The 20473-nt window shown below is 42.7% G+C and overlaps 1 protein-coding gene across 1 annotated transcript in view; it reads right to left on the bottom strand.

The window, feature by feature from the left end:
* Positions 1-20473, bottom strand: part of tbc1d5 (TBC1 domain family, member 5) — a 783418-nt gene that overhangs the window by 101835 nt on the left and 661110 nt on the right. The window contains exon 21 of the mRNA XM_072508754.1: positions 9829-9995. Within this exon, the coding sequence (XP_072364855.1) occupies positions 9829-9995 (167 nt within the window). The remainder of the gene's footprint in view (positions 1-9828; positions 9996-20473) is intronic.

The following is a 20473-nucleotide window of genomic DNA, read 5'->3' as shown; positions in this document are numbered from 1 at the left end:
AGGAGAATAGAGATTAAACTCAAGCTATTTATATCAAAACAGTGTTTTTACCCGCATGAGTCTCATGGGGATGATCCACTACCCCGTGGAGTTTGCAGAATACGAGCTCCCCCAAGAAGGGAACACTTAACACAGTTCACGTGCTTTTGTAAATATAGAGTCGGCCATTCAGGCACCAACTAGAGGAGACCCAGTAGGGAACAATGGAAGCTGTAATTAATAATTAAAGTGTTAAATAAAATAAGTTTTGTTTTCTCTACAACTCAGTGTGGACTCCTTTCGTTTCCCCTGACAGAAACAGAGCCATTTGGATTTCATGATTGTTTTACATTGCTCGAGCAACAAATTGAGGCAGACATAGCAGCAGTCACCATCAGTGTTGTAAACATCTGTAGATTTTAGAAGAAATCCACCACAATTGCGATGCATAAATTACAACAGGAGTGACCAAACGTTAAAACAGCCTAATTAAGTGTTTTTAAACAGATGTGAATTTATAGGATCACTATTGTGACTATTTACTTTGACATAATGAGAATGCTGTTCAGTAGGTTAATCACATTACTATTCACACCTCAGTTAGATGTGAAAATGTTTCAATAAATTCCCACCTTTTTATTTCAGTGGTAACCTGAGAAAGGAAATTAAATAATAGTTTAACTTAACAGTGCAGTCCCATATTTCCACAACCTGAATCGTCAAGTATTGTTTTTAGCATTTTCTGCTTTTATATTAAATAGTTAACAGTTCTATGGGCTAAGAAGCTATTTGACAAGAAAATATCAACAAAGGGACAGAAAGAACTAACTTTCTTCATGGTAAAGTTAAGAAGAAAAATACATTGAAGGATAGGTTTATAAATTAGTGTAAGAATAAACAGGAATGAAGATTCAAATTAGAGTATAATAACAAACAATTAAAACTCATCTAGAAATATTTGCTTTTATTTCCCACTATTTAGCAACAATATCAATATACAAAATCAATTCACATCCAAATTTATGAAAAAACTCATCATTTTAAGTCACATGTATAGGGCAAATTGCAAGTGTTCAATTTTGTTCTTACACACGAGTGAAACCGGACCGGCCACGTGAGCATCGCCCTAGATATCTGGATCGACAATGGCCTGTTAACTCTACAAGGTTCTCCTTGCTATCTGTGAGGGAGCTTTCCCACAGACTAGTCAAGCAACAGACTGACATAGTCACACTCACGGAATGATACTTTACGGATAATGCTCCAGACGCCACCATCATCGTTCTTGGGTATATCCCAAGCTTTGAATACGAGCCATTCAGACTCGAAGAGTTAGCTCCATTCTCTCTCCACAGATGCTGTCAGATTTGCTGAGATGACTGTCCAGTATTTTCTGTTTCAGATTTCAGCATCTGTAGTAATTAGCTTTTAGCTGCTGTTATTGGGTATATACTGCCCTACTGGCAGGTCAGAGCCACCAGAAGATGTGGAACAGTCGTATACAATCAGGAGGGAGTTTCCCTGTGGGTCCTTAACATCAACTCTGGACCCCATGAAGTCTCATGGCATCACATCAAACATGGGCAAGGAAACCCTCTTGTTGGCTACCCCCCCCCCCCCCCCCCCCCTGCTGAATCAGCTTTCCTCCATTAGCACCAGAAATACTCTAGGTGGAGGACTGTTATGTCCAACACCAAGAGTAGCTCAGTTGTGTAGCCATGTAAAATGGCTGCGTTCCGATTAATCTGGCCAAAACCCAGTTTAAAACGGCTAACCCAAAAGACTGCTGGGAAAAGCAGCTAAGAAGACACAAGCAGGCAGCTGCAGACAGTTTTGCATATTCGGCTCTGGGAACGTAGCCCAGATCGCTACACAGGGCTATCAACAGCCCTTCAACCCAGGTATCCGCAGTTTCATTCAGGACTGTTTACACCTAACCAACTCAGACATCCACAGTTAAATGGGCTATCCCCGGGAACAATTGCAACATATTAGCAATTGAATACCGGGCCAGACCTGTCGGCGCCTGCAGTGGCCGAAACAAAGACAGGTGAGCGACCACCCCCCGATTGAGGAATCGCCTCACCATTGGACACATCGACCCCAGAGACTGGGGACAGAATCCAATCACTTGGGACTCAGGGTCAAGGGCTGCCCCGGGAGGCGGGAAGCCCCTGGGGCCTATAAAAGTGAAGGTCCAAGTTCAGGTCGCTCTCTCTCTCATCTTCGCCTGCTCGAGACCTTCGCAAGACCAGCCACCGGCAAGTGTAAGTTTGAACCCAGCGATCGCTATCCGGTAGAGACATCTAGCCACCGACCTGTAGCAGCCTTTTGAATCCCGCGGGCCAGATTTGATTGGACAAGCCATTCGTTTCCCTGACCTGGTGGGCTCTTCCTAAGTTAAGTATTGGCCAGTAGTGATAGGTTTATTATATAGAAAGTAGTATTAGGGTATTAATATTGCTTGTTGTATATAATAAATGACCGTTGTTTTAATCCTTACTAAGCGGTGTGCTGTGTTATTAAGCATAACCTGAACTTGAACCACGTGGCGGTATCATAAAGATACCTGGCGACTCATGAGCAAAGGTGACGTAAACAGAGCAAATAGACCAAGGTTAAAAAGAGCAACATAATTGGCGACTCCGCCGGGACCCGACTTAGAAGTGGAAAACCACTCCGGGAGAACCCCAACATTTTGAATTAGAATCCAATCGGAAACAAAAAAAAAAACCCACAAGTGTTCAAGCGGTTCTGGTTAATAATTCACAATTCGGAAGTGTGTATATGCATGCGTAACTAACAGGGTTATAAGGCAAAACTGATAGCTTTTTTGTTGCGTCAAAACTGTCGGCAGTTGGTATTTCGGAAATTAGCGCAAGCCGTACCCGCATCTACCACACCACCTTAGCCCCCTGTTCCAAATTCGAACGTAACGAGCAGATAAGAGAGAGCCATGCAGGCAATGCAAGCGATGCAGCGCCTTATGAACCCCGAAGATTTTGCTGTCGCACCAGTGAGCAGCGTAGGAGCGGGACAGTGTCCCGTTTGGGATGTGGAAATCCGCAAAATTCTGCAGGGCAAAGGATGGCCCGTGTGGAAGGATTTCTGCAATAACGACGACTCAGGTCCTGGAAGTATAGGGCATACTTGGTGGGAGAACCTGAGTGAGATTCACAGAAAGAGTTTAGCAAAAGCGCGCAAGCCGATGGCAATTGTGTCCTGTCTGGCACAATAGCGAGGCACAGAGGAGGTCGTCAGGAAATAGAAGGCACACATCGGATAAGTAAAACCGATATATGCGAAATTGAGAAAGAGAACCTGGAATTTAAAGGGAAATTAGCAGCAAAAGACGAAGAGGTGGCTGACGCCAAACGGGGTCACCAATCTTGTCTGGCGCACTTGAGTAGTTTCCAGTCACAATATGAGAAGGCTCATCAGGACCTGCAGCGTGCAGTCCTGGTAAAGAAAGAAACAGAAAACCAGTTAGAGAAGCTCCAGAAACAATGCAGTGATCTCAAGGCAGCCTTGAGAGCGCTCCACGCCATAACAACGGAACAAAGGCAGAGTACTTTAGACCATGCAAAGTGCCGAAAGCAGGTTGCAGACTTGAAAGCACTGCTTTCTGTCCAAAAGGGATTTCAAGAAACCTTTGGGGAAAGTTTAGAACAGGAAGACGGCCCTGATTGGGAAGAATTGCAAGAGACAGCGCAGAGATATGTTCAGGGAGCATGTGCGCAGGGAAAACCCCAAAGGAGGAAAGCACCCCCACCCCCCACACAACAGATAATACAGGCTCCTATGAACCCTGTAACAACCCACCGCACCGCCACAGCAGACGAGGCGGAGGTCTTATATTCCACCCCCCTCACAGTGACCCAATTACGGGACGCGTGTGCCAAAATCACACCGTTCCTCCCCGCTTCAGACCCACACCATTTCTTTGCCACCGTCAAACACCAGGCGCCCATGTACGGCCTGGATGAGAAAGAGCAGGTAAAGCTCACGGTCCTCAGCTTAGACCCATCGGTCGCAGCAGCCCTTCCCGACCCACAGAATGTAGGAGGAGGCACCCTTGCAGAAATGCATACCGCAATCCTGGATGCGATCGGGTACAACCGGGGCGACCCCGTAGACGGTCTGAATAAATGCAGACAGAAAAAGTCTGAACACCCCACAGCGTTCGCAGGACGCTTGTGGATTCATTTTGAAGCCGTTTTCGGCAACGTAGATCGTGCCCATTTGTCCCCAGACAATATGGCCAAGTGGACCCGCACCCTTATCTCCCATGCCACGGAAGCAGGACAGAACGCCTGTAGCAATTATGACCCCTCGGAGGAGGCTTATAATGAGAAGTGGGTGGTCAAGAGATTGTCCCGCGTTTGGGAACAAGCGGCTCACGGTAAATCAGCAGCTAGAACCCCTGAGGAAAACCAAGTCGCCGCAGATGTGCAGGCAGTAAGAACCACTCTTCACAACCCCGCCTGGGTAAACGAGGGAAAGAACAGCCCCCCAGCCAAGCCGCAAGAGTGCTACAATTGCGGAAAATTGGGACATTGTGTTAGAGAATGCGAACGAGAATTGAGGTGTCCACATGATGATTTAAAGGAGACACTTGGTGAAAAGTGTTGTCCTTTCTGATGGAACCTGCAGAATGTTTTACGTTGTCTGTCTGTTTGTTAAATGTTTTATGTTGTCTGTCTGTTTGTTAAATGTTGTTCGTCCTACAGGAGAATTTTCTCACCGCCCCACACCCATTCACCTGAACTTTTTAACTTTTCCCACCGACCCCCACCGCGGCCACACGCCCATTCGGCCGATACCTCTGAGGACTTGCCTCAGACGCCCACCGAGACCAGACGCCCATTCAGAGGAACTAGCTTTTCAGCTGATACCTGGTCACCAGACCAGACGCCTGATCGTAGCTTCTCTTCTGATTTGATGGTAGAATCAGAACAGTAACCCCACCATGATGATTACATTTTTGTCCGTTCTTTGGTCGCTCAGGCAGTGGAGAAACGGCGTGAGACCCGCCCTGCCTGGGGACCCCCCCCCGTTGGTCAAAAACGCTCGGGTCGGGGAGATACGGTATTGGTAGCCGTCCTACCCGGGGACTCCACCCAAATCGTACCCGTCGCGACCCACACGTACCTCATTCGACCTTTTCTTTCAAAAACAGTTTTATTTTATTTAGGCAACCTTTGGGTTGCTGCCACATGCTATTTACATCCTGGAACATTTGGATGATAAACTCAGCACTGGTCCACCATTGGGAAGTGTGCCGTGTCCAAACATTTGTTTTGAAAAAAAAAAATGGGGGGAGAGTCACATACTGTGACCAATTATAAGGGTTTAATTAGGCCCCAAGAAGGACAGACACACTAACACACCAGATATTAAACCGAAGTATTTACACACACTACGCTTGTCTTACAGAACTCCAGAAGCTCCAAGTCCGGAGAAAACCAGCAAAAACAGGAAAAGGAAAGAAAGAAGACAGCCATGAGGACTCCTTTCATCGTGCTCAACATCTTTGTGGACATTTGGCGGCGCGGGAACGCGGACCCCATTACTCCAAACCCCCCTGCCGTTAACGCTTCACTGCCCCGTAGTACCGAGGGTCCAGTTACCAACCACGCTGCATTATCCTGGTGTGCCAAGTTCATAACTTGGTACTCTCTATCATACATCATTGAGGCACTGTTGGCATTGGCTATACTCAGTTGTGCAGTACAGACCATGTGCCTCCGCAAGTGGAAAAGGAGAGCGTACCGCGCTCGAACCCCGGTCTATCGGATCCAATCCCCGATATTCGGCTACAACCAGACCCCAGACCCCCGCGACATATGAATAATAAAACATGCACTGGCAGTTTGTTTTTTCCTGTAAATAAAAAAAGAGAATGTGTGGAAATGTATGATCCTGAGCTTGACTGCCAAGCCAGGAAAGAATATAGTAAATGTTGTAATTGTCATTGTATAGAGAGATAAGACTGTAAGTTTGAAGAATTGTTTAGGTAAACTTAGAGGTTCCCAGTTTATTTTTTTCCAGACACATGCCCCTGCCTGACATAGCGCCCTGAAGAATTGGTTAGGTAAATTTTTGTGCATAGCTCGGGTCAGAGTAGCGGCCATGTGGGAGGTGCCCCCCCAGTCGGGAAACGAAGAGGACAAAATTTATGTGCTCCTTCACGCTTCGCGTTAGGATCACAAGGCGGGTATGTAGCCATGTAAAATGGCTGCGTTCCGATTAATCTGGCCAAAACCCAGTTTAAAACGGCTAACCCGAAAGACTGCTGGGAAAAGCAGCCAAGAAGACACAAGTAGGCAGCTGCAGACAGTTTTGCATATTCGGCTCTGGGAAGGTAGCCCAGATCGATACACAGGGCTATCAATAGCCCATCAACCCAGGTATTCACAGTTGCATTCAGGACTGTTTGCAGCCAATCTATTCAGACATCCACAGTTAAATCGGCAATCCCCGGGAACAATTGCAACATATTAGCAATTGAATACCGGGCCAGACCTGTCGGCGCCTGCAGTGGCCGAAACAAAGACAGGTGAGCGACCAACCCCCGATCGAGGAATCGCCTCACCATTGGACACATCGACCCCAGAGATTGGGGACAGAATCCAATCACTTGGGACTCAGGGTCAAGGGCCGCCCCGGGAGGCGGGAAGTCCCTGGGCCCTATAAAAGTGAAGGTCCAAGTTCAGATCGCTCTCTCTCTCATCTTCGCCTGCTCGAGACCTTCGCAAGACCAGCCACCGGCAAGTGTAAGTTTGAACCCAGCGATCGCTATCCGGTAGAGACATCTAGCCACCGACCTGTAGCAGCCTTTTGAATCCCGCGGGCCAGATTTGATTGGACAAGCCATTCGTTTCCCTGACCTGGTGGGCTCTTCCTAAGTTAAGTATTGGCCAGTAGTGATAGGTTTATTATATAGAAAGTAGTATTAGGGTATTAATATTGCTTGTTGTATATAATAAATGACCGTTGTTTTAATCCTTACTAAGCGGTGTGCTGTATTATTAATCATAACCTGAACTTGAACCACGTGGCGGTATCATAAAGATACCTGGCGACTCATGAGCAAAGGTGACGTAAACAGAGCAAATAGACTAAGGTTAAAAAGAGCAACAGTTGCTCCACATCTGTCTAAACTAGCTGAATCTGAAACAACATAGCTGTTAGATTGGCTCTTTGGCAGGTGGTGAGGAAATCAACAAGAGGGAAAACCTCCTTGAACTCATCCTCACCAATCCACCTGTTGCAGATACATCTGGCCATGACAGTATTGGTAGGAGTGACCACTGCACTGTCCTTGTGGAGATGAAGTCCCATCTTCATATTGAGGATACCCTCCATTGTGCTGTGTGATAGTACCACCATGTTAAATGGGATAGATTTTGAACAGATCTCGCAACTCAAAACTGGGCATCCATATGATGCTGTGGGTCATGAGCAGTGGTTGAATTGCATTCAACCACAATCTGTAACTTCGTGACCCAGCATAAGCTCCATGCTACCATTACCATCAAGAAGGGGGATCAACACTGGTTCAATGAATAGTGCAGAAGTGCGTGCCATGATCTATCAAGGATTGATGCATCTGCACCAGGCATACCTAAAAATGAGGTGAAGCTTCAACACAGGATTACTTGCATGCTAAGCAGCAAAAGTAGTATGCTACAGATAGAGCCAAGTGATCCCACAACCAATGGTTCATATCTAAGCTCTGATGTCCTGCCATGTCCAGTCATGAATGGTGGTACATATTTAAACAACAAGAGGAGGCGATTCCAGAAATATACACATTCGCAATGATGGGGGACACCATCAAAAGCTGAAGCATTTGCAACAATCTTCAGCCAGAAGGGCCAAGTGGATGATCCATCTGGGCTTCCTCCCAGGTCTCCAGCATCAGAAATGTCAGCCCTTAGCCAATTTAATTCACTCCATGTGATATCAGGAAATGACTGAAGACACTGGATACTGCAAAGGCTATGGGCCCTGACCCCATTCCAGCAATAATAGTGAAGACTTGTGTTCCAGAATTCACTGGACCCCTAGCCAAGCTGTTCCAGTACAGCTACAATACTACCATCTTACCATCTACTCAACAGTGTGGAAAATTGTTCAGGATTGCCCTAGCCACAAAAAGCAAGACATATCCAACCCTCCCCCCCGAACTGCATCAGTTTGCTAGCAATCATAAACAGAGAGATGCAAGGTGTTGAAGATACTATCAAGCAATATTTACTCAGCAATAACCTGCTTTCTGAGGCCACGATTGGGTTTCACCAGGGCCACTCAGCTCTTGAACTGAATACAGTCTTGGTCCAAACATGAAGAAAGGAGCTGAGCTCAAGAGGCGAGATGACAGTGGCTGATTTGACATCAAGACAGAATTTGACCGAGTGTAGCACCAAGGAACCCTAGCAAAACTGGAGTCAATGGAACTCAGGGGGAAAACTCTCCACTGGTTGCAGTCACGTCTGGCACAAAAGAAGATGGTTGTGGTTGAAGGTCAATCACCTCAGTCCCAGGACATCGCTGCGTGAATTCCTCAGGGTTGTATCTTAGGGCCAATCTTCTTCAGCTGCTTCATCAATGACCTTCCCTCCATCATAAGGTGAGAAGTAGAATGTTCGCTAATGATTGCACAATTTACAGCACCATTTGCAACTCATTAAATACTGAAGTAGTCGTGTCCATATGCAGAAGACTTGCACAACATTCAGTCTTGGGCTGAAAGATTGCACAGCAGAATTAAAAAATAATCACTATTTACATAGGATAAAGGGCACAGAAACAGTTCACTTTTGTCAAATCAGTCCATGGTGTTGTTTACACCGCACTTGACCTTCAGTCATCTTCCCCCATCAAATTCTATCAGCATCACCCTCTATTCCTTTCTTTCTCACATGCTTATCAAGCATCTCCTTCAACTCTTACAATCCTTTTGAGCAACAAGCACTGTTTAGATAGTCCCATTTTCTCTTTATTTTTCAGATACTTTTATTACTTTTCTTTTTATCACTCCATGTGATATCAAGAAATGACTGAAGACACTGGATACTGCAAAGGCTATGGACCCTGACCCCATTCCAGCAATAATACTGAAGACTTGTGTTCCAGAATTCACTGGACCCCTAGCCAAGCTGTTCCAGTACAGTACTTTTAGTACTTTTATTAGTTTCCTTTTCATTTTCTTTCAGAGTGTCTCAATCTGCTATTCCAAGCTACGTTTACTAAGAATCTCTTTTTTATTATTGTTACATTTTAGAAGTGAAAATTTAAACAATAAATATGCAGAAGAAATTTCTTTAATGAGAAAGTAGAGACTGACACCTTGTGGATCCAAAGACCAATCCAATTTTGTCATCAAGTGATTTGAAAAAAAATTAAGGATTTTATCTGTCAAATTTAACAACCAGAATTTCAATTACTGCTGGGTGGAAATGTTTCAACTCACATGAAAAAAAAAAGATCTTTCCTGGCCATGTCAAAATGATTTGGATGGAAGGGTTTAATCTTGCATGTGTTTATATTACAGTTTCGGATCTCAGGTGTTCAATCAGAAATAATGTACAGTGACGGCTAACATTATACCCAGCATAATTACATAATCCAGTGCTGTGCCAGTAGATGCCTGAGAGAAAGCTGTGTCACTATACCCGAAATTGAGCAAACAACATTTTTATATCTAAACAATATGAAAATGGACATAAAAAGTACATGGTTCCATGACCTTGCCTTTCACTTGACATTCACTTAACTCGAATGCAATTCGGCCCAATCTGAAAAATCCACCTTTTAACATGGGTGATTGCTGAAGGGACTCACCATGTCTTTTCTGCTGCCCATAGTTTTGCTGTGTGATCGTGAACGGGAGATTGTACTAAAGAATGAATCCTTTTTAGCAGTAGAATACGGAGGTGATGCTGTATTATCCTTTGCAGCAGGCAAACTCTCGGTACTTGGCGAGGAACTAACATGAGTGGCACCATGACCTAAAACAAAGAGTTCAAAGGGACATAACAATTACCAAAGTGATTTCATGCTGTATGCTTCAAAGGTCTTTCTGTTCTGTTCTATACTAGACTAGTATAGTGGGAAAAATGATTCCTGTACCATAACTATACTTTCTGAATATATTTGAATGATTCATAACTGTGAACAATGTTCCAAGGTATGAACTCACCAGCAACTCGTTCCATTATTTTTAAAGGTCATGATTACTTCAATTCCACAACAATTCAATTGAAGGGGTTGTTTTGAGGAAATATTAGCATTCCTTGGGAGGGGGGGGGGGCATTGTTGCTGGACTAGTATTCCAGAAACTGCAGATAGTGGAATTTTAATTCAATAAAACACCTGGAATTAAAAGTCTAATGATGAAACCATTGTTGATTGTCGTAAAAACCCATCTTGTTCACTTGGGAAGGAATTCTGCCTTGCCTGCCCAACGTGTGACTCCAGACCCACAGCACTGTGATTGATTCTTAAATTCCCTCGGAAAGGCCTAACAAGCCACTCAGTTGTATCTAACTATTACAACAAAAATAAAAAGGAATGAAACTAGATGGACCACCCAATATTGACCTAGGCCTTCACTGTTGCTAGGTCAAAATCCTAGAATTCACTCCCTAACAACACTGTAGGTGCACCCAGTGGTTCTAAAAGGCAGCTCACCACTGTTATGATACTAGTTAATGTTATAACTGAATGGGAAGATTCCAGAATGGAACTCTTGCTCAAAAGACTAGCTTTTCCTTTTTGTTCAGAAAGCGTGGAAACAGAGTCACAGAATCGCTAATTAGTTTTAACAAGAAACAAACATTTATTCAGCATTATTATACAATACTACTTAACTCCCTTCTCATCTTAACAAACATACACAGGTTTTAAGATTAATACAGATTAGAAAGAACATCTTAAGCTACAATGGTCTCAGTAACACAAAGTCCCTTAAACACAGACTGGCTGTGGTCAAAACACACATTTTGCCATGATCCCAAGTTTATGTCTGTGGATTTCTCGTCAAAATCTTTCCAAATGATTGTCACATTAATTTCCAAATGCCACTGACAAAAACCTGCCTTGAAATCTTCTTTCACAACCATGCTTCCATCAGCAATTTGCATTCCAAATCCTAGTCCAGGTTTTCCAAATGACTCTTTCAAATAAAAGGTCCATTCTACTTTTAACAAAAAAATCCAGCATCCGGGATTTTCAACTCCCCCTTAATGATTTATTTGTCTTGATTGTTGTACCAACTGTTCACAATTGCTTTAACTATTGATTCTCAGACTCTATGGAAATATCATCAAACTTTACATTTACTTCTGAAGTAAATTCATGTGGCTACTGCAACTGTCTCTTTCTCTCATAAAATCTTGTCTGCTTTCCCTTGAATTCTCTTCTGAACAGCACCTTGTTCTCTGTTCTCTTAACTGCAGTCTTGTTAAGACATTCTTTCTGTCCCAATTCCCTAGTTATCTGGGCTGCATCTGGTTCGTTGGGAAGTTTGCCTCTTTGGAGCTGCCTTGTCCTGTCCAACTTCCTTTCCCTGGCAGAGTGGAGAGATATTCACTCCCCGGTGTCCTGTCTCCAACTGCAAACAAATTCAGCTAAAAACTAAATTCAAGTCTTTCTACCTTAAAAGACCCCCAGTTGCGAAGCAACAACTGCTACTTTTGTCAGTCTGTATTTACTCTTCACGTCACAACCCTCTCTCAGCACAACAAAACACAATTTGAATTGAACCAACCCCCACACATACAAACACCTTTGTCCAGCATGATTCTAACAATAGGTTCTATCCTTCCTTCCACAGAATCATAAAATTGAACCCACTTAAAACTATACCTTTGTTTAAAACTACCATTGTTTTCCGAACACCACCACCATCTCAAGCGCAACTAGTGATGGGCACTAAATGCTGGCCTAGCCAGTGGCGCCCACATGCCATAAATTAATTTTAAAACATTTCTGAAGCTAGATCCTTATTGAAGACTTAGTATCTTTTAACCTCCAGTTGTTGCCTCCACTGGTTTTCCCATTATTAAAATATAGCAGTGTCATTGGGTGAGTATATGTTAAGGTTCAATGTGCATCAAAGTAGTTAATATTCAATCTCTGATATCTGGACTCGTTGTGCAATTCCAGCCCCACTTGCCCCGGAGTCACAACACAAATGAATGAGTCAATAATTTTTGTAAAAATACCCAATGACTTTGGCCCTTGGTTGCCCAATAATTACAGTCACCCGGTTTGTAAGTTTAAACACAATTAGTTATTTATATCAGGAACTAATATGAACTAGGCATCAAATATAACTGGTTAACCATTAACTTATTCCTAACTCCCCACTTTAACTTGCCCCCACCCTCTAAAGACACATGTCCATTAATCATTCATGGATCAAAAATAATAACTGCAAAATAAAGGGGAGAAATAAGGGAACAAACAGGAAGGATCCTTACAATATCCTTGAGTACCAGTAAATGTCTGATTCACTATATCTGCTATGCATAAATTCCCTTGTGCCATTATATTTTATTTGTTCATGGAACGCAAGTGTCGCAGGCTGGGCCAGCATGTCTTGCCCATCCTTAATTGGCCTTGAGGGGCAGTTAAGAGTCAACAACATTGCTGTGGGACTGGAGTCATATGTAGGCCAGACAATGTAAGGGTGTCAGATTTCCTTCCCTAAAGGACATTAGTGAACCAGATGGGTTTTTAAGACAATCGGCAATGATTTCATGGTCATCATTAGACTTTTAATTCTAGATTTTTTTATTGATTTCAAATTTCACCATCTGCAGTGGTGGGATTTGAACCTGGGTCTCCAGAGCACGACTCTGGGTCTCTGAATGATTAGTCCAATGACAATACCACAATTCTATCCCCTCCCCTCCATCCATTTAGCCAGTCCATTAGTATATCAAATAATAAGGATTTCAGATTCAATTTTATATGTGAGGAGGAATTGAACCCCAAAAAAGAATCAGATTCTTAACTACCAGAATGAATAGATTATTACAGATGCAACCTTCATTGTACATCTCATTCTCCAAATCTATGTTTTCGACATTACAACTGAAACTAAAATTCAAGTAAAATACTTAATTAGCTTTACGGTGCTTTCTTGAGGTTTTGAAAAGTGTTTGATAAGCACACATCTTTATTTCTTTAAACATGATCACGATGAACTCACTGAATATAAATCAATATGAAAATTTCTCAACGCTAATTTGTGAATGAAAATTACACAAATCTAACTGAAAGCGATTTCACGCACAGTGAGTTAAATTGAGAAATCCTGTGAACTAATTGCCCTTTGTTCAAAACAATGGTTCTTCTAGTCCTGTTCAAAATAAAAATCAATACTAAAGTGTTGTATGACTATTCCCATCAAAACTTCTAATGCTACTGCCAATTTCTGAAAGTTATCTCATGTTCCAAATTCTTGGGAAATGAGAAGAGTGGGATGCACTTAACTACTGGACCACACAAAGTTCTTTGCAATATTTCTAATACTCTATGCACATATTTTTAACTAATGATCACGCAGAATTTGGAAAATGCATACGTTCAATGCTTCTTAATTTATGCAATAAAGTAGAAAATACTTTTTAAAAGTGCCAAAATTCTTCAAAATTAAAAATATTTTACAAATATGAGAACATTAATGATCTAGAATGTAATAATGAAATGAAAAACTAAGCATAACACGACACACAAATCTGTAGTTTGTTCAAAAAAAGAACATGAGAAGAACGATCTCTTAGCCTCTTATTCTTTGAATAGTTTGTATTTCATCATAACAGTAACATATATTGATAATACTTTTCACACAACAAAACATGCAAAGGTAGTTAAGAGCAGAATCATTATGGGAGATGGATCAGGTGGGTGCTATACCATGTGGGTAGCCTGTGTACTTCATAAGATGGTGAAGACAAAATCTATGCCATTTCCTCTCTAAGGGGTTGACTTTCAGGGTATCTGCATTATGTGGTATACCCGCTGTATTAAAGCCTAGCCCTAATTTTGTTTGTTTCATGAAAGGCATCTTGTAGTTGAGTCTGTGGTTACATAGTAATATGATTAATTATTAAAATCAGATATCTAAAGACTCTAAATCACAGACAGAAATAATGTTAGGAGAGTTTGAGAAAGGACGAAATGAGAAAAGTCAAACTAGAACTAGATAATTTTAATCTCTGCCTCATTCATTTATCTTTCACATATTTTATATGCAACAGGAGTCTCAAATTTAGATAAGGTATAGTCACAGAGTTTTACAGCACAAGAAGAGGGCTATTGTGTCTGCGCGGGGCATCAAGCACCTCTCTATTCTAATTCCATTTCTAGTCCTTGGTCCGTAGTTGCATGCTATGGCATTTCAAATGCTCATCTGAATGCTTCTTAAATGTCGAGGGTCCCTGCTCCATCACTCTTACAAGCAGTGAACTCCAGATTCCCACCACCTTCTAGGTGAAAAGGTTTTTCCTCAAACTCCCTCTAAATCTCCTATCCCTTGCATTAAAGCTATGTCTCCTGGTTATTGACCCCTCTACCAAGGGTTCTTACCTATCTTTCCTATCTATGTCCCTCATAATTTTGAATGCCTTGATCAAGTTCCTCCCCTCAGCCTTTTCTGCTTTACGGAAAACACCCCCAGCCTACATTCTTAGCTGAAAAGCTCCAGCCCAGGCAACATCCTGGTGAAACTCCTCTGCACCTTATCTAGTGTAGTCATATCCTTAATATAGTGTGGCAACCAAAACTGCACACAGTACTCAAGCTGTGTCCTGCTAAGTCTTTTATACAGCTCCATCATAAACCTCCCTGCTCTGATATTCTATGCTTGGCTAATAAAGACCAGTATTTCATATGCCTTAACTATCTTATCTACCTGTCCTGCTGCCTTCAGAGATCTATGGACATGCACCTCAGGGTCCTCTGTACTTCTTAGCGCCGTACCGTTCATTATGTATTCCCTTGTATTGAATGTCCTCCCAAAATGGATAATCTCACACTATTTAGGGCTAAGTCCACAACGCAGCACGGTAGCGTTGTGGATAGCACAATTGCTTCACAGCTCCAGGATCCCAGGTTCGATTCCGGCTTGGGTCACTGTCTGTGCGGAGTCTGCACATCCTCCCCGTGTGTGCGTGGGTTTCCTCCGGGTGCTCCGGTTTCCTCCCACAGACCAAAGATGTGCAGGTTAGATGGATTAGCCATGATCAATTGCCCTTAGTGTCCAAAATTGCCCTTAGTGTTGGGTGGGGTTACTGGGTTATGGGGATAGGGTGGAGGTGTTGACCTTGGTTAGTGTGCTCTTTCCAAGAGCAAGTGCAGACTCGATGGGCCGAATAGCCTCCTTCTGCACTGTAAATTCTATGATAAATTCCATTTGCCACTAATCTGCCCATCAGACCAGTCCGTATATATCGTCCTGAAAGCTAGGGCTTTCCTCCTCGCTATTTACCAGACCACCATTTTTTCTGTCATCTGCAAACTTACTGATCATACTTTCTACTTTCACAACTAGATCTTTAACATACACTACGAACAGCAAAAGACCCAGCAATGATCCCTGTGATTCACCACTGGACATAGGCTTCCAGTCACAAAAGCAACCTTCTGCCTCCTGCAACGAAGCCAATTTTGGATCCAATTTGCCAAATCGCTCTGGGTCCCATCGGTTCTTATCTTCTTGACCAGTGTCCCATGTGGGGTCTTGTCAAAAACCTTACTGAAGTCCATGTAGATTACATCAATTACATCTAGTCATCGCCTCGAAAAATTCAATCAAATTTGTTAGATATGATCTCTCCCTGACAAAGCCATGCTGGTTATTCTTGAATAATCCTTGCCTCTCCAAGTGGTGACTATTTCTAACACTCAGAATCTTTTCAAATAATTTCCCTACCACTGATGTTAGGCTCCCTGGCCTGTAATTACCTGGTTTATCCTTACTTCCCTTCTTGAATAATGCTACCACATTAGGTGTCCTCCGATGCTCTGGAACTTCTCCTGTGGCCAGATAATTTGAGAATTAGCGTCGGAGCCCCTGGAATCTGCTCCCTCGTTGTCCACAGCAGCCTCGGATACGTCACACCTGGGGCTGGGGATTTATCCACTTTTAAGCCTGCTGGAGCGACCCCTCCCAATGTTAATTTGTTCAATTATATCACAGTTCCTATCCCTGATTTCTATACATTGTACTTCTCCATAGTGAACACAGATGCAAAAAAATGCATGTTATCCGGCTCCACACACATATTGCCATTTTGGTACCTAATGGGTCCTACTCTTTCCTTGGTTACCCGCTTGCCCTTTATATGTTAATAAACAATTTGAGATTTTTCTTTATTTTGCCTCCCAGTGTTTTTTCATGCGCCCTTTTCACTCTCCTAATTTCTTCCAGTACCGCCACCCTCCCTCCCCTCCGTACTTTCTATACTCCTCTAAGGCTTCCACTGTTTGAGCCCTCTGTATCTGCCATAAGCCTTCCTTTTTCCCTCATCATTTCTTTCGGAGATGAATGGAATTTTATTTTAAAGCTTACATTACGATATGATGTCCAACCTCTGGACAAACAAAAGTCTGGCAGATTTTTGAGTTATAGAAACAGGTAAGAATGCCGTTGTTACAAAATAAACTTTAATAACACTTGATTAGCACTATTTTCCAATAAATTATATGTATAACAAGATTGCTGATCAGTGTTATGAAAACAGAGGTAGTTTTGAGGAATTTAGAGGGAACATGAGAAATAAGTATAGTTTTTGAGGGAACATTAGAAATAAAGTATAGTTTTAAGTGGTTTAATTTAATGTTACTGTGTGTCACAACCCAGGCTTGGGTGAGGATAATGTAGATCCAAGGGTGGGCTAAAAATTGTATCTATATTGATACTGGCAAAGCACACAATGACACCTTCATGCAAAGGTGTTTACTTGTACTCCAAATCCCAGTATAAAAATAATTTTACAATATACCACAAAGACGTTGTGACCAATCAAAACAACAAACAAACAATCAAACACAGAACAAGCACATAACCAGTATCACTTAACAGTTATGAGCTACGGTCTCGGTTCCAACTGCAAAAAAGATACAGTCCCTTCCTACCAAATTCTTTAATCCTCATCAGGTATCCATTTAAACTTGCTACAGAGCTTATTTGTACCTTTCTGTTGAGGTATATTGCAGTCAATACTTTTGAACAGATCTTCATCATTATCTTCTTTACTCCAAGCTGGTTTGCCCATCACAGTGTGCGCAAAGCTAACATCTACTACAAGTATGCAGAGTGGCGACTGGGGGCTTTTCACAGTAACTTAATTTGAAGCCTACTTGTGACAATAAGCGTTTTTCATTTCATTTTTCTTCATTTTCAGTGGTCAACACGGAGTTGATGCCAGTGGCACCATTTCAGAGCTCTTCACCCCAGTCAATACTCTTTCATATACTTGTATAGCTAAAGATATGTGAATCAGTGAGAAGAATCACTACCCTGTACCCCCAATCCACAAGTACAACCCAAAGGAGTCATAAACCATTTATACATTAGTTGTTGGTTGATTTCTTCTGGCTGTTGCTATATTTCCCACAGCGTTTAGTGCATTTTCTAACTGTTTCAAGTTGTAAAATATCTACATGGAGTGGTCTGGTCAGATCTGAAATACATTTTGTGACTTAATAGCTTCTGCACAGACCAATTTCTCCCAGACATGGATGCACTAACAGACATTCCCCTTGAAATACAGCATGATTGGTAGAATATCCAGAGGCCACGCCACAAGAGTTCTGCCACCTGCAGCAGGCACAACTGCAATCATAGAGCAGGGAAAGGACTATGTTATCAATGGCTGTGAAGGTAGTAGTGGTAAGTAAATTTTACATAAATTTAGGAGTGTCTTGACTCCTTCCAGGCTGAAGCTGAGATTTTGCAACAACTCACAGTTGCTTGAAGGAGGCTCTCTATGCAAAGATGGCAAACCAAAGGGTGTTTACTGGTGACAAGGGTTATCCTCTGGCCACAAGAGTTCACGGTGTGCAATCCCTGGACATGGGCTTAGCAAGCATCCAATGAAAGCCAAGCTATCACATGACATATTATCACCCCTTCCTCTGCTGTGCTGAAACAATGCTTCTGCTGCCTGTACAATCCATAAGAAAATATGAACTAGCAGCAGGAGTAGGCCATCTGGCCCCTCGAGCCTGCTCCGCCATTCAATAAGATCATGGCTGATATTTTTGTGGACTCAGCTCCACTTACCCGCCTGCTCATCATACCCTTAATTCCTTTACTGTTAGGAGGAGCTCTGCAGTGAGAAGGAAAAGGAGAAAAAGGTAGGGAAAAGAAAACCAAAACCATGACGGTGCATTTCTGAATAGTTTGTCCAAGAAGAACTAGTCTGGATGTGCTACTAGTGTCATGTGAGAGTAGCTTTAAGAAATGGGTGTTTATAAATGGGTGTGTATATAAATATCTGTAGTGAGAGTACCTTTAAGAAATGGGTGTTTATAAATGGGTGTGTATATAAATATCTGTAGTGAGAGTACCTTTAAGAAATGGGTGTTTACTACTGCAGTGATGTCAGAGAGTGTGTGGAGATGGGCTGTCTGTCAGATTTTTACCTTTGTTTTTGAGCAGGCTGCAGGGTGTGTTTTAGTTTCGTTTTCAGAGCTGGATAGCTGCAGTCACAGCCAGAAGGTGTATGAATCTCTCTCTGTAATCTAAAGACTGCAAATTGATCCTGTGATTTAAAACTGATAACATTAGTGACTTTAACCTGATGTGCTTCTGGTAAAAGGTGTTTTAAGTCATATGGATGTCAAAAAGGAAAGGTGTTAAAGGTTTATTAGTATTGTAGTCTTTGGGAGTTGTATTTGAATTAATGGTTGCTAAGCTGTTCACTGTATGTTTTAAAAAGGTTAACTTGAGTTCATAGAATAAACATTGTATTGCTTTAAAAAATACTTTTCTATTTCTGCTGTACCACACCTGTAGAGTGGGCCGTATGCTCCCCATTCCCCAATCTATTAAAAGTTGTGGGTCAGGTGAACTCCATGATACACTTTGGGGTTCTCTAAACCCTGGCCCATAACACTAGCAATCACAATGCCAATTCTGTGTGCCCCCATCTGTCCTCATGTTCCGACAAGGTTCCGACCCAGATGGTAAAAGATTGCTGACTTTCAGTGGAAGAGACTGTAAACAGTCTTGGGGGACTACTATAAACAGCCCTGCGGACTGCTTCACCTCAGCATTGGTGGCAGGCGTCTGAGTTGACTGGCTGACAGACAGCAGCAGGGACACTGGTGGAGTAGCAGGTGTGGAAGGATGAATATTGTCAGCCTGAGTGTGGACAGCAGGTTCACTCATGCTCCACACAGCCATTGCCACCCTACTTTACTTATTACTTATCTGAGGGCCAATTGTTGGATTGCTGTTATACACTGCACGCATTTTGAATATCATAATCCACAGTCATGATAGCATCATGGTGACATTGTAAGACAACAATCTGAGTCCCCACTGCAGTACACAGATGTTGGGTGGTTGCTGCTTGTGCTGCAATTGACATTATGACACTTTTGCACAAAGCCCTGTGCCAAATTGGTTCTCAATTTGTTAATGCATCTTGACAGTGAATGCAGGCTTGCCACTGCACCAAGTATCACACAGTACATACCCCTTACCATTTTTCTATAGGCTTTCCCATCAACCTGAGTACTCGTCTGAGTCCTATGCAATGGAAATCACAACTGACCTTACCCTCTGGCAAAGCTGACACCTTTGTTGTCCTTGTTCCCTTCTCTGGCTGCAGCACACTTGCACTGTGTCTTACCACGTGCAGATCTGACCTCTAATGTATCCTCTATGATACGCGCAGTGTCAGAATCAGAGCTGGTGACTGGGAGTGTGAAATTAAATAATGGTACTGTGTCCTCATCATCACTCTCTTGTTGGTGTTCTTGCGCTGCTGTATGTGGTTGATATGGGTACATGCATGCATATTTAGATACAACTGTACAAATATATAAAATCATGTATCAATCTATGTAATCACGGGTATGACCTCCTGCCAGTGGATGGTACCAGAGAGGCATCACATGACTGACGGGACAGGGGGCAGTTGGTGGTAGTACTAGTTGGGGGGAGTAGGTCACTCGCACTGTAGCTCCCGAGGAACTTGAGTAACTTTGTTTGTACGTAGATCTATTAATTATATTCCCACATGTTGGACAATAAATCATCGTGCTGGTTGAATACATTCATATTCTGTCTGTGTCTTCTTCATCGGGGGAACCATGGAACACAATGCTGTGGGATGTCCGTGTTCGGCTTGCAGCACTGCGAAGTGTGTGACGGTAAGGTGCAGTATATGAATGCTAGGTGTGAGTTGCAATTGACAGAGTTTGTTGGTAGGTGAGTGATGGGAATTAGGCAATTGAGCAGCTC

The sequence above is a fragment of the Scyliorhinus torazame genome, chromosome 6 (assembly GCF_047496885.1).
Source record: "Scyliorhinus torazame isolate Kashiwa2021f chromosome 6, sScyTor2.1, whole genome shotgun sequence".
Classification (NCBI taxonomy): Eukaryota; Metazoa; Chordata; class Chondrichthyes; order Carcharhiniformes; family Scyliorhinidae; genus Scyliorhinus; species Scyliorhinus torazame.
This window is presented reverse-complemented; position numbering and strand designations above follow the sequence as displayed.